This window comes from Cnephaeus nilssonii, assembly GCF_951640355.1.
Source record: "Cnephaeus nilssonii genome assembly, chromosome: 2".
Classification (NCBI taxonomy): Eukaryota; Metazoa; Chordata; class Mammalia; order Chiroptera; family Vespertilionidae; genus Cnephaeus; species Cnephaeus nilssonii.
Window position 1 is genome coordinate 82958261 of NC_137073.1, and position 14652 is coordinate 82972912.

The 14652-nt window shown below is 39.5% G+C and overlaps 1 protein-coding gene across 1 annotated transcript in view; it reads right to left on the reverse strand.

Annotated features, from left to right (window-relative positions):
• The window catches only part of IPO11 (importin 11), a 131774-nt gene that overhangs the window by 41616 nt on the left and 75506 nt on the right, over positions 1-14652 (reverse strand). The window contains exons 23-24 of the mRNA XM_079787904.1: positions 12500-12579; positions 12004-12084 (exon numbers count right to left, since the gene is read on the reverse strand). Of these exons, the coding sequence (XP_079644030.1) occupies positions 12004-12084; positions 12500-12579 (161 nt within the window). The remainder of the gene's footprint in view (positions 1-12003; positions 12085-12499; positions 12580-14652) is intronic.

A 14652-nucleotide genomic window follows, 5' to 3' on the forward strand; every position in this document is an offset into this window, starting at 1 on the left:
TGAACAATAAAGATTTATTAAATTTAAAAAAAAAAATTCCAGTCAAGGGCACATGCCCCAGTTGCAGGTTCCATCCCCAGTAGGGGGTGTGCAGGAGGCAGCCAATCAATGATTCTCTCGCATCATTGATGTTTCTATCTCTTTCTCCCTCTCCCTTCCTCTATGAAATCAATAAAAATATATTTTTTATACAGTTAATTTCTGCATCCTTTTGACCAAATCCCACCTTCCCTTCCTTCAAGCACAAAGAGAGCTCCCCATATTATCTTGTATATCCCCTGCCTGAGCTCTGGAGTTAACCTGTAGGACATAATATGTAGAGCAATGTCTAGGTTCTGGGGTACTTGCTGCCACTGGATTGATACTGATTCTAGACAGAATTGGGAAATCTAGTTTCTCTTCCCAAAAAGCATATGCCATAAACTCACTAAATCCAAGATTACATCATTTTACATAACTTCTTTGATTTAATATTTCCATTTTCTAATATACTGAAGCATGCCAGATCAGAGTAACCTTATTTCTTTCTACCTACTATATACACTGAGTGGCCAGATTATTATGATCTCTGAATGCATAATAATCTGGCCACTCAGTGTGTGTATATGTGTGTGTGTCATTCACAGGGGGAGGGGACATGGGCAGTTGGCCGGCCTGCCTGCTGGTCGAACTCCTGGTAGAGGGGACAATTTGCCAATAGCCTTTTATTATATAGGATAATCACTGAGTGGCCAGATTATTATGCGTTCAGAGATCATAATAATCTGGCCACTCAGTGTATACAAATGTCTATGTATATATACATAATATATGGGTTTCAAAATAACAATACCAATGTTATTAACAACAACAACAACACTGATGTGTAATTTACAATATCCTTGTTTCTTTCTGTTCTAATGCTGTATTCTACCAGTGACATAGCTGTAAAGTACTATGTATTAAAGTTAGTTGAAATATTCTTCGCAGATGTCTCTACCACCAACATAATCATTAGATTCAAATGTTTCATCTTGTTTATCTTTAGAAACTGCTTTTACTTTCATTAATTTAAATCATGTAGAATATCTACATGGCTCTAAAGCATAAACCACAAAACAGATATACCATATATCCTAGAAGATCTAGCTTCCATTCTCTCTTCCTCTGCCCCCTACATAACTACTTTTATTAGTTTGATTTATTTTTTCATTGTGTCTATGTTTCACTCTTTCAATACAAGGGAACTGTAGACATTATTCTTTACTTATAGTCTCAAAAATCATTCTAAAACTGTCTACAGAAGTTGTCTTCATTCCTTTTTAAAGCTGTACTCTTCTGCATGGCAAAATAATCATCACATATTACTTTTTTTATAAGCATTCGCTATTACAAATTGAACTTCTGCACTTTAGTTTTAATCCAACCCTTTTCTGAACATAACTGAAACATACTATTTAAATCTGTCAAGAATGCAAGCTTTTAGTTTGTGCCTTGCACTCAAACAATACTGACTTAGGCTTACACTGAATTACAAAGAAGTTAGATCATGAATCCTAGTCAGTATGCCTAGCTTTACATCACAGCTCCAATACTTACTAACTGTGTGACCCTGGGCAAGACATTTACTGCTTTGTTACTTAATTTCTCATTAAAAACTGGGGGGAAAACAGTACTGTTGTCATAGGTTTATGGGAGCATTACATGAACTTGGTATCTCTATATTATGTGCTTAGAAATGTGCAGCATAGCCGAAACCGGTTTGGCTCAGTGGATAGAGCGTCGGCCTGCGGACTCAAGGGTCCCAGGTTCGATTCCGGTCAAGGGCATGTACCTTGGTTGCGGGCACATCCCCAGTAGGGGGTGTGCAAGAGGCAGCTGATCGATGTTTCTCTATCATCGATGTTTCTAACTCTCTATCCCTCTCTCTTCCTCTCTGTAAAAAATCAATAAAAAATATATTAAAAAAAAAAAGAATTGTGCAGCATATAGTAAATGCTAGTATTAGCTATTATTAATATGGAATAGATTATGCCTGAAAAATATTTGTGCCATCTTAAATAAACCATATCATAAAGAACGAAAGTAACTGGCTAATTACTGCTTGATTAGACCACGGGAGGGAGAGGGGGGAAAGGAAACAGAATTTCTAAATTCAAAGTTGAATGTATATACATAGACAAAATTCAGATTAAAAAATCTTAACTATTAAAATTTGAATATTTTTAGAATATAATTGTATTCATCTAGATAAGCTGTTCCAAGCCATAGAAGACATTAAAGCCTATTTTTGCTCTTAACCACTTGCCCTAAAGTAGGCATACTTGTCTCTCTATCCAATATTCATAACATTGTAATTTCCTGTTTCAAAGCACAAAGAAGTTACTTTCATATACTTTTAGAAATTAGTATAACAGTGATGTTTAGTAAAAAATATTTTTTAAATGTTACATGGAATGCTATATTAAGAAACAGTATCTGCGAGGTATTAAAAATGAAAATAATGAGCTAATACTAAAAAATATTATTATAGCTTTAATGGAACTCTGAGAATAGGAAAATGCCAAAACTTTCTTCTGCCAAAGAGAGCTCCCCAGATTACAAGATTTCAAGTACAAGAATAAAAGCACCACTGTCCTAAAATATTCCTTATTTAAAAACCCATAAATACCTTATTGATGATAATTAGTATATTCCTAGTATTTAACATCTATTTAATAAACAATAAAATACTCGTTTGAGATTTCAAATCAAATATACAGGTTTGACAATAGCAATGTTTATATAAGAATAGCCCTAAATCATGTTATCACATTGCCAAATTTTAATTAAAGTATTAATGACCTCCTATTGGCATAGTTAGGAGAAACTGGTTTAATCTGTAACTTATGTTAAATGTTACAAATATTTTAACATATATATGTATGAAAACTGATTTCTGCTGAGTCATTCAATAAAAAATATATTAAGTAGCCCTGACCGGTGTGGCTCAGTGGGTAGAGCGTCGGCCTGTGGACTGAAGGGTCCCGGGTTCGATTCCGGTCAAGGGCATGTACCTTGGTTGCGGGCACATCCCCAGTAGGGGGCGTGCAGGAGGCAGCTGATCAATGTTTCTCTCTCATCATCGATGTTTCTAGCTCTCTATCCCTCTCCCTTCCTGTCTGTAAAAAATCAATAAAATATATATATTTAAAAAATATATATATATATGTATATACATATATATATATATTAAGTAAAACTGAAGGACAAATAATGACATTACCTTCCTTTTACTTCAAAGGAGAAAAGAAGCAAGTCTTTTTTTTTTCTACTAAAAGTGTAAGAATAGTGTACATTATGTAAATCTGGAATTTTCCATAAATAAAAAAATTTAAATTGTGCTATTCTGAAAAACAAGAAAGAATTAAATACAATCAATTTTAAAGAGCCAGGTAAGATATGTAGTTCTTGATAAAGAGTAAAGCTCCATCACTGTGTAAATCACCTACTTAACTTTTAAAAAGTTAACTAATGTATTCTTTATTTTAAATAAACATTTATTTAGAAGAAATCGTCAGAGGGACAGGCAGAATAACTTGTTTAGTTTTGTTTTTCTTACAGCCAAAAATCTTGGCAACCAACCAATTTTGTGACCTACAAGTGTATTAGTGTGTTTTACCCCAAAGGGAGATTATATATAACTAGTGGCCCGTTGCACAAAGATTCGTGCAATAGACCTTCCTTCACCTGGCTGCCAGCACCAATTTTCCTCTCAGCGATCGCAATGGGAGCTGCGGCGGCCAGCGGCGCGGGGCGGGCGCTGCCGCTGCCCAGACCCATGCCGCCGGCCGCCTGGGTCTCTCTCAGCGATCGCCCCCGCCCCAGACAGCCAGCCGCCCGGGTCCCTCTCAGCAATCGCCCCCGCCCAACGCCGCCAGCCACCCGGGTCCCTCTCAGCAATCGCCCCCGCCCAACGCCGCCAGCCGCCCGGGTCCCTCTCAGCAATCGCCCCCGCCCAACGCCGCCAGCCGCCCGGGTCCCTCTCAGCAATCGCCCCCGCCCAACGCCGCCAGCCGCCCGGGTCCCTCTCAGCCATCGCCCTGCGCCGCCGGCCACCCGGGTCCCTCTCAGCAATTGCCCCCCGTCCCGCGCCACCGCGCGCCCCTGTCCCTCTCAGCAATCACCCCTGCCCCGCGCCACCGGCTGCCCGGGTCCCTCTCAGCGATCACCCCCACCCCACGCTAACAGCCGCCAGGGTCCCTCTCAGTGATGGGCGGCGGTGGCTCGGGGCAGGCGCTGCCGCTGCCCCGCCCTGCGCCACCAGCCACCGGGGTCCCTCTCAGCGATTGCCCCCAACCCGCGCTGCCAGCCGCCGCCTGGGTCCCTCAGTGATGGGGGGCAAGGCAGCACGTGGGGGCCGCCATCTTTGCTGGGTTAATTTGCATAGCGCTCTGATTGGTTGTGGGCATAGTGAAGGTATGGTCAATTAGCATATTACTCTTTTATTAGGTAGGATTAGATAACTACATAATGGTATTAAATTAGATAAAAATAGCCAACACTTAGATTAGCTGATTACATGCTAGACATTGTTATATAACTCATGTAATCCTCACCTCAACCTAGTAAGTAGGTAAAGTTTTCATCCCCATTCTATAGATGGAAAGTGAGAAACACAGATTAACTTGCTCACCTCACAGAGCTGCAAAGTAGCAGAGCCAATACTCTAACCATACAGTTTTGTTGCAGTCCAGAGTGTAACCTGCCTCTAAGTATTTTACAAGAATATAATTTTTTTTAAATAAGAAAGTAACTATTCTCCTTAGTGCAGTGGTCGGCAAACTCATTAGTCAACAAAGCCAAATATCAACAGTACGATTGAAATTTCTTTTGAGAGCCAAATTTTTTAAACTTAAACTTCTAACGCCACTTCTTCAAAATAGACTCGCCCAGGCTGTGGTATTTTGTGGAAGAGCCACACTCAAGGGGCCAAAGAGCCGCATGTGGCTCGCGAGCCGCAGTTTGCCGACCACGGCCTTAGGACATATTCTAAAAACAACTCATTTTTCAAATAAGTTTCACAATGTCCATTCCATGTGACTTAAAACAAACTTGGCTCTGCTCAAGACTACAAAGTTTCAACTGTAGAAGATAAATAAACCCCAGATACCAGGGCCTCCACTTGGGTCACCGGAGGCGTGGCCAGCCTGCAAACCACCAAAGGCCCCTTGCCCAGGCTGCCCCATGCCCCAAGGGAACCCCCACCCTGATCTGGGACATCCTTCAGGGCAAACCAGCTGGCCCCCACCCGTGCACCAGGCCTCTATCCTATCTAATAAAAGAGTAACATGCAGATTGACCATCACTCCAACACACAAGATGGCTGCCCCCATGTGGTCACAAGATGGCCACCACAAGATGGCCAGCAGGGGAGGGCAGTTGGGAGGGACCAGGCCTGCAAGGGAGGGCAGTTGTGGGCAATCAGGCCAGCAGGGGAGGGCAGTTGGGAGGGATCAGGCCTGCAAGGGAGGGCAGTTGTGGGCAATCAGGCCAGCAGGGGAGGGCAGTTGGGAGGGATCAGGCCTGCAAGGGAGGGCAGTTGGCAGTCGGACATCCCTCGAGGGGACCCAGATTGGAGAGGGTGCAGGCTGGGCTGAGGGACACCCCCCCCCTCCCCGTGCATGAATTTCATGCACCGGGCCTCTAGTTTAAACATAAGAAACAACCTCTTTTCTTCATCACTTACAGAATATATAAGTTGTAATTTAACTCAGAGGATTTCAGATATTTCAGTTACAGATTATAAAAAATCATAGTAAAAACCCTTATATAATAACTAATAAATTATATAATTTAAGTCCAGAATGTATTTAAGAACTATTTAAGTAGCAAAACTGGGTGTGCAAACCAAGGCACAGGTCAAGGCACAGGTAAAGTATGCACTGTCAGCATACTTTAGACAGCACTTTAGTAATAATAATCACTTGGCAATCCTTAACTTGAGAATTATGGATTCCCAGGCTTCCAAATCACTTATATTCTATGCATTCAGAGAAAACAGAACATATATTTACTAAGTTTATGATCACAAAAAAGCCTACAGGCTAGCAGGGGAGAAAAACTTTAAAAACAAACACACTGAATAATCCATAAAGATAACATCAAAATGACATAGCAATTTTCTCTCAAATTTCTGTCACTCCCACATTGCCAATTAGTTTTCCCTCAAATATTTAGAATTAAGTCCAAAGTGTCAATTCCTTGCTATCTCTTCTACTTCCAGAGAAGAAATTATCACTAAGGCAAAAGATCAAGTTAAGATTATGGTAGACCACTGGTCGGCAAAGTGTGGCTCGCAAGCCACATGCGGCTCTTTGGCCCCTTGAGTTTTTAGCAAAGGCCAGCTTAGGAGTACCCTAATTAAGTTAATAACAATGTACCTACCTATATAATTTAAGTTTAAAAAATTTGGCTCTCAAAAGAAATTTTAATCGTTGTACTGTTGATATTTGGCTCTATTGAGTAATGAGTTTGCCAACCACTGTGCTAGACTGATGAAGTTCCTCACTGTCCTATCTAATAAAAGAGTAATATGCAAATTAACCATCACTCTGCAACAAAATGGTGGCACCCATAGCCACAAGATGGCAGTGCCCAGTCCTCTCAGGCCCGCGGGAGTCCCCAAGTCCCAGGAAGGGCTGCTGCTGAGAGCCAACAGCATAAGTGGCCTGGCAGAATGCTGCCCAGAGGCCCTCCTGACCCTTTACAAAAAACAAAAACAAATTCACTCCCCATGGAGCAATCCCCTCCCAGCGGCAGCCTAGGCTGTCAGCCTGGGCAGAGGCCACACGCACCCCCACAGAGTGATCCCCTCCCAGCCGCAGCCTGGGCTGTCAGGGGAAGGCAGCTGGGGATGACTGGGCCGGCAGGGGCACAGTTAGGCGTAGATCAGGCTGGCAGGGGAGTGGTTAGGGGGTGATCAGGCTGGCAGGCAGAAGCAATTAGAAACAATCAGGCAGGCAGGCGAGCAGCTGGGAGCCAGCAGTCCCGGATTGTAAAAGGGATGTCCGACTGCCTGTTTAGGCCCGAGGGGTCCCAGATTGGAGAGGGTGCAGGTTGGGCTGAGGGACACCCCCAGTGCACGAATTTCGTGTACCGGGCCTCTAGTCCTATATAATAAAAGGAATATGCTAATTATCCGTTACACCCTGAGGCATAATGACCAACCATCTAAGGAGGGGGCAGGGCAGCAAGCTATAAAGAGGGGAGAAGGGGGGATGGAGGAGCTCCAGGAGGGCGGGGCAGCGAGCTACGAGCAGTGGAGAGCTACCAGCGGTGGTGGGCAGGTGGCCAGCTGAGGCAAGTGACTCAATCCATGCGCAGGGCTACTAGCAATTATATATTGCCAGCACATCGGTTGGGTAAGAGCATAAATTCACAAAAAACTTTAGTAAACAAGTCAATGATAAATGTTACAATTTTAACAGAAAATCACAACGTTATTTGTAAACTTTGGAGCTAGAATACTTTGAAATTAGTATGGGTGAAGACTGATACGCTTGGGTCTCATCAAGCCACACACAGACTCCTGTTATTAACCCTTTGAAGGCCACATGCTCCCTGGTAACAGTGGCATACGCAGATTCTCAGCCTTTATACTTTACTCTAAAAAAGAAACTGAAGAACCTATAAAATTAAAACCAGAGTTCTGCCAAACAGTTTCACTCTATTTGCCCTCTTTTTAGTTTTAAGTTTCTGTTATGATTTAAAATGTATGACAGGAAAACTCAGAGAGAGTGCTAAAGAGTGTAATGTTTGGTAAATAGACTTTCAAGAGGGTGCGGGGGTCAGAATCAACCAAAGAACTTTTTATCTCAGTTCTTTTAAAAACCTTTCAACATTATAATTACCTTAAAGCCTTAAAGCCTAAGACATTAATATAACGAAATCATGCTTAAAAACCAACTTAAACATTAGTAAGATATAATTAATTTAAGAATGAACACTGAGATGAATAATACTTGCCCCCACCCCACCCCGAAATAAGTGCAGAAGTACTGTACCAGTCATTCTGCAGTGTACCTCTGTCTCATACTGACGGGCATCAGGCAGTTCTGACAACCTTGTCTCTTTTGACTGAAGACACCAAGGTCACATTCCAATTAACTATACTCTTCGCCTACCAGTATAACCACAGCTTCAATTACTGCCATCTTTGCCAACTAAGAAAACAAATTCTTCCTCCTTTTTCATTTTAATCCTTCCACAGACCCTCTAGGTTTGAAATCCCAATATCTTGTATCATTTGGAACCATCTTCTCTTCTACTGAGCCACTGTTATCTACAAAAACCTACTCAGATCAGGTTCTCCTTACTACCTCTCTATACATAAAAGTCATCGATTTACTTTTCAATACTACATTCTTATTATAGATTAAAGTCTGCACACAGAAAGGTATGTTGCAGTCCTAATCCCAGGCACCCATGAATGTGACCTTATTTGAATACAGGATCTTTACAGATGTGATTAAGATAAAGTAAATCCCTTATGATTGGTGCCCTTATAAGAAAACAGAAATACAAGGAGAATGTCATGTGATAAGGGAGGCATTGTGATGCTTGTACAAGCCAAGGAAGCCAAAGACTTCCAGCAACGACCAGAAGCTAAGAAAAAGGAATGGAACAGACTGTCCTCTGTAGTCTACAGAGAGAGAGAGAGAGAATGGCCCTGACCACATCTTGACTTCTAGTTTCCAGAAGCCTGTGAGAGAGATAACCACTATTATAAATTAATTTCTGTTGTTTTAAGCCACCCAGGTTGTGGTACTTGTTATGGTAGCCCTAGGAAACAAATACAGTCCTTAATAATATTGTCAAGCTCCTTCCTTTTCTCATCACTTCATAATTTTTTAAAATTAATTTTATTGGGGTGGCATTGGTTAATAAGATCATATAGGTTTCAAGTAACAGATTTCTATGATACATGATATGTATATTGCATTGGGTGCCCACCACCCAAAGTTAAACCATCTCCCTCATCATATATTTGGATCCCTTTGCCCCTTACTACTCCCCCACCTCTTTTCCTCTGGTAACCACCATACTGTTGTCTGTGCCTTTGAGTTTCAGTTTTATATCCCACATATGAGTGAAATCATATGATGCTTAGCTTTTTCTGACTGACTTATTTCGGTTAGCATAATATTCTCCAGGTTCATCCAGGTTGTCACAAATTGCAGTATTTCTTTACTTATGCCTTAATATTCCATAGTGTATATGAACCACATCTTCTTTATCCAATCCTCTATCAAAGGACACTTTGGTTGTCTCCATGTCCACTCTGAATAATGCTGCAATGAACATAGGGGTGCTATATCTTTGCCAATAGATGTTTTTAAGTTTTTCTGGTAGATACCCAGAAGAGGGATTGCTGGGTCATATGGTAATTCTAATTCTTTTTTTTTTTTTTTTTTTTTTTTTTTGAGGAACTGCCATACTGTTTTCCATAGTGGCTGTATCAGTTTACATTCCCATCAGCAGTGAATAAAGGCTCTTTTTTCTCCATAACTTCTCCAACATTTGTTATTACCTGTCTTAAGACCAGAAACTGTGGTTATCCTATTACCTATGCCTAACAGAAGAAAGCTCTGAATATTACTACCAGGGGTTGGCAAAATTATCCCAATGAGCCAAATCCAACCAACTGCATAATTTTGTAAATAAACTATATAAATAGTTGAGCCAAAGACTATATGGCCCACAAAGATTAAAACACTTACTATGTGGTCCTTTACAGAAAAGGTTTACTGACCCCTGACTTACATGGTAAACAACTATATAATCAGTGATATACTGAATGCAACCAATTTATAAGTGGAATTAACAAGCATGTTAACATGGATATCTGGAGCTTTACATGTGCATATGTGTGTATAATGTCTGAAGAATGGCAAATAAAATATTATCATACTTGAATAAGCTCAAATTGATAATTACTCTTATTAGATGTATAGCTATTATCTGAACAAACTTTTATTCACTTTGTCCCCCAAATATTCTGTGTTTACTGCTACATAATTGTGATCAGTTAAGTACATTTCTTATGATGGACCTTTTTGTGAAAACACTTCTCATTTCACAGGAAGCAACCAAATAGTTTTTAGGACCTAAAGCAATGCCATGGTTTTCACAAGATAAATAGTAACACTTCACCTAAGCAGCTCTCATATTACACTTAGAACATAGCTAAGAAATCAAAAACAAAAAAGGCATACATTTAACAGCTACACTCTCTAGCAAAGTCTATATATGAAGAATATATGTATATATATGTGTGTGTGTGTGTATATATATATATATATATATATATATATACATACACACACACACACACACACACACACAAATATACATCTATAATAATAAAAGCATAATATGCTAATTAGACCGGATGTCCTTCCAGAAAACCTTCCGGACAAAGCCAGGGCTGCGAGAGAAGCCTGGGCCCTGGGTGCCTGCCGGCGGCCGGAGGAAAGCCCAGGTTCCGGGTGCCAGAGGGAAGCCGGTGCCGGCAGCCGGGGAAGGAAGGCCTACTCTTGCGTGAATTTCATGCATCAGGCCTCTAGTGTAATAATATCCTAAATAATAATCCTAAATAATAAAGAGGTAATATGCAAATTGACCATCGCTCCAACACACAAGATGGCTGCCCCCATGTGGACACAAGATGGTCGCCACAAGATGGCCGGCAGGGGAGGGCAGTTGGGGTGATCAGGCCAGCAGGGGAGGGCAATTGGGAGGGACCAGGACTGCAAGGGAGGGCAGTTAGAGGTGACCGAGCTGGCAAAGGAGGGCATTTGGGGGTGACCAAGCCGGCAAAGGAGGGCAATTGGGGGTGACCAAGCCACCAGAGGAGGGCAGTTGGGGGCAACAGGGCCTGCAGGGGAGAACAGTTAGGGGTGACCAGGCCAGCAGGGGAGGGCAGTTAGGGGTGACCAGGCTGGCAGGGGTGCGCAGTTAGGGGTAATCGGGCTGGCAGGGGAGCAGTTAGGCGTCGATCAGGCTGGCAGGGGAGTGGTTAGTGGATGATCAGGCTGGCAGGCAGAAGAGGTTAGGGGCAATCAGGCAGGCGAGCGGTTGGGAGCCAGTAGTCCTGGATTGTGAGAGGGATGTCCGATGGGATCAGGCCTAAACGGGCAGTCGGACATCCCTCGAGGGGTCCCAGATTGGAGAGGGTGCAGGCTGGGCTGAGGCACACCTCCCCCCTGTCCCAGTGCACAAATTCCATGCACTGGGCCTCTAGTATTTAAATGTATACTTACGTTTATATGTAAAAATATACATTTATTTGATACTATTTATATATTTAACATATAGAGATGATATACAACTCAGAACCTGTTAGTTCTTAATTATACACTGTTATTTACAATACATAAAGATAATATGTATCTTTAATCTGTAAAGATACAATACATGAAGACTAACTCAGAGCTTATTTGGTTGTTTTGGCTTTGTTTTCTTTTTTAATTGAGGTATAACTGACATATATTAGTTTCAGGTGTACAATACAATGATTTGATATTGGTTCTTAATTTTACACAATCCATAGAAACCTGGTATTCTGAGAGTCAACCCAAATTAATAGTAACAACTTATAATGTGAAAAATTTTATCCCAAAACAGGCTAACAAACTAGAGGGGTGAGAAGTATCAAATATCACCAGCCTTTGGATAATTCATAAAGTTTTTAAAGCCTTGCTATACAAAGGGAGGTCTCGGGATGGGGGGACTTTCTTAAAAATGTGGCATCTGCATTTTCACAACATCCTCAGGTGATCTGCACACATGGGCAAATTTGAGACTTCTGGTCCCTAAGTATTAGACCAACTGAATACTGCTAAAAGAAATTACTGTCTAGAATTACTCTTCTCCTTGCCAATCATCAAACTCAAATAAAGGTCCAATTTCACAAAATATAGATGGAAAACTTGTAACAATAATCTTATAAACTTATAACAATAATTTTTAAAATGACAATACCTTGAGCACTTGAACTTGACCTTCTGTAGTAATGTCACCTAGCAGCTCACAAAAAGACTGACATAGACCTGTTGCATATGTCTGAAATTCAATCAAAGGTCAAAATATACATATGAATGTATCTACAATACTGAAAAACATAATAAAATTCAATTTGGGACTCATTATAATCTATTTGAGATTTATATACTAAAGTTACAATTACAACTCATTAGGAAAGGTTTAGAGAATAAAAGTATAACTTATTCCCTATGCTAATTTTTATAGAAATATGAGGATCTATTTCTTCAAAGAGCATATTTTCTGGGTTTAAAAAAATAATTAATGGAACTGCATCTCATCTGCCCTGCAGTTTTCAATGCTTAAAAAATTTTCCCTCCACTTAAAGTAATACACATCAATCACTTAAATTTTATAAAGGTACCTCCTCATTTCAAATGAGAAACAAAATCATAACTGTATAAATTTTTACAATGTAAAAACTACAACAACATACCTGTAAAAATTCTGTTGATGATAAAAAGATGTAACTGTTGATGATCTTAAAGCAGGTTCTGAGATTTTCTGAACTTTGTTCTGCCAAAATAATAAATATTTTTTAAAGGATAAGCTAATTCATTGTCCAGTTAGTTTAAATAAAGTGACTTATGTAAAATTAAGTTATTCTTCTTCATAAATCTTTTCTGAGTGCTATTCAGAATACTAATATATAGATGACTATCTAAAAACCGGCATCAAGCTATAGCTTAATGCTTTCTCATATATCTCCCATTAGTCAAATCAATTTAGAAAAGAATATGAAGTTCCTTTTTTTTCCTTTCAGAAAAGAACTTCATAACCAAATGACCCAATCTTTTGACTCAAACTATATTTCTAATGCTTGGATGGCAAACAACATGCAACACAATTGTTTTACCATCACATTTGGACATCTGCTTAAATGGGTTCATGTGATAAGAATTATGTTATTATACTTATGAAAAGAATTTCCATTACACCCCCCAAAATTACATTGTGCTTAAATATTCTCAATCCTTGGACTTTGTTGTTCTTTTCCCATACACATAAAAAACGTTCTTTAAAAAGTAATTACCAGAATAGCATGGGCAAAGGATATTGTTTTTAGTTATTCCTTTTCAAGTGCAAAGTACAAAACTATTTTGTTAAAATTTAGTATGATCAAATGTTCATGTCTTATCACATACAATGATATAATAGAATACAGATTGTATGTATATAATTATATAGATCAAAAGGACTCCAAAATATTATCTATATTTAAAACCTGCCATTCTTTGTTGCTAGTACTTAGAAATTCTATTCACTTAAGATAGGACAGACTAAACTATTTTTTTTCTGGCAAAATACTAGCCTAAGGCCAGGGTTCTTAACTAACTCATATTCTAGCAAAGTAAGAAGATATTCAGATAATAACTTCCTATATCCTCTCACAAGAAAAGAACAATTCTATTTCTAGCTCAAAATGTATTTTAAAGCCATTCGTTCACAAACTTTAGGATTTAACAGATTATTTTAAAATAAGGATGTGGAGGAGACAGGGACTGACCAACTACTATGCTAATTAAAGACATAAAACGAAATAACAAAGGCTGTCATCTAAATTTTTTTTTTTGCAACAAAAGACAAAATCTCAGGATAAAGAGGTAGACCTTTATATTGAATAAACTTATCCTTATGAAAAATTCACATTGTCTCTTTCTCCTCAAGGAGAAAGTCCAGTCTAGTCTGAACTTGTTCACATTGTCTCACAGACCAACCCTATACAACAGACATGCACAACCCCTGAGAAGGATTCATATTTCAGTGTGAAGTTAGGATGGTTATATTCCAGGCATGTCAGACAATATAATTTCTAAATCATTGCTACCTAAAATTTTATCAAGATCTATAATGAAGAAAATATTTAAGACAGGATTATTTTTAAAACCATAGAACTCATCTTTTACAGATATTTTAAAAACTATTCCTAGATCAAGCTTAGAAAGAAACAATCTTTCAATATCGCCAAAACAAGTATACCTTTTTCCTGGCATTTTCCTATATAAACACTTTCTCCTAACAATATTAAACTAGTCAATTAGTATACCCAAAATCCTAAAGCAGGAATTAAAGATGCTTCATGAATGAGTCTTGAAGAATGAGGACTCTGAATGGAAAACCTTAAATAATTTTTATATTTTACATTTTATAAACAACTTTTAAAGTGATAGTATTTTTCAGATTAAAACAAAACAAAACAAAAATCAAAGGGCCAGTAAATAGCACTGTATAAAATTCTTAAATACTCCATCAGTTTAAATGTCAATCTGCACAGGTAAAATCTCTCATAAAACAACAATTTTAAAAACAAAATTATTTTTTTTAAATTAAGGTTATTACATACTTGTGAGTGGTGGCTGATATGTAAAAGAAAAGTATTAATTTTCTATTATTTACTAGAGGTCCAGTATATAAAATTCATGCATGGATAGGGCCCCTAGACCTGGCCAGCAATCAGGGTTGATTGGGGCCTCTGGCTGCCAGCTGGGGCCTCCCTTCTCTGGCTGCAGGCTGTGGGCTGCCAGCCGGGGCCTTCCTTCGTTCTGCACCGCCCCCTGGTGGTCAGCGCATGTCATAGCGAGCCATCAG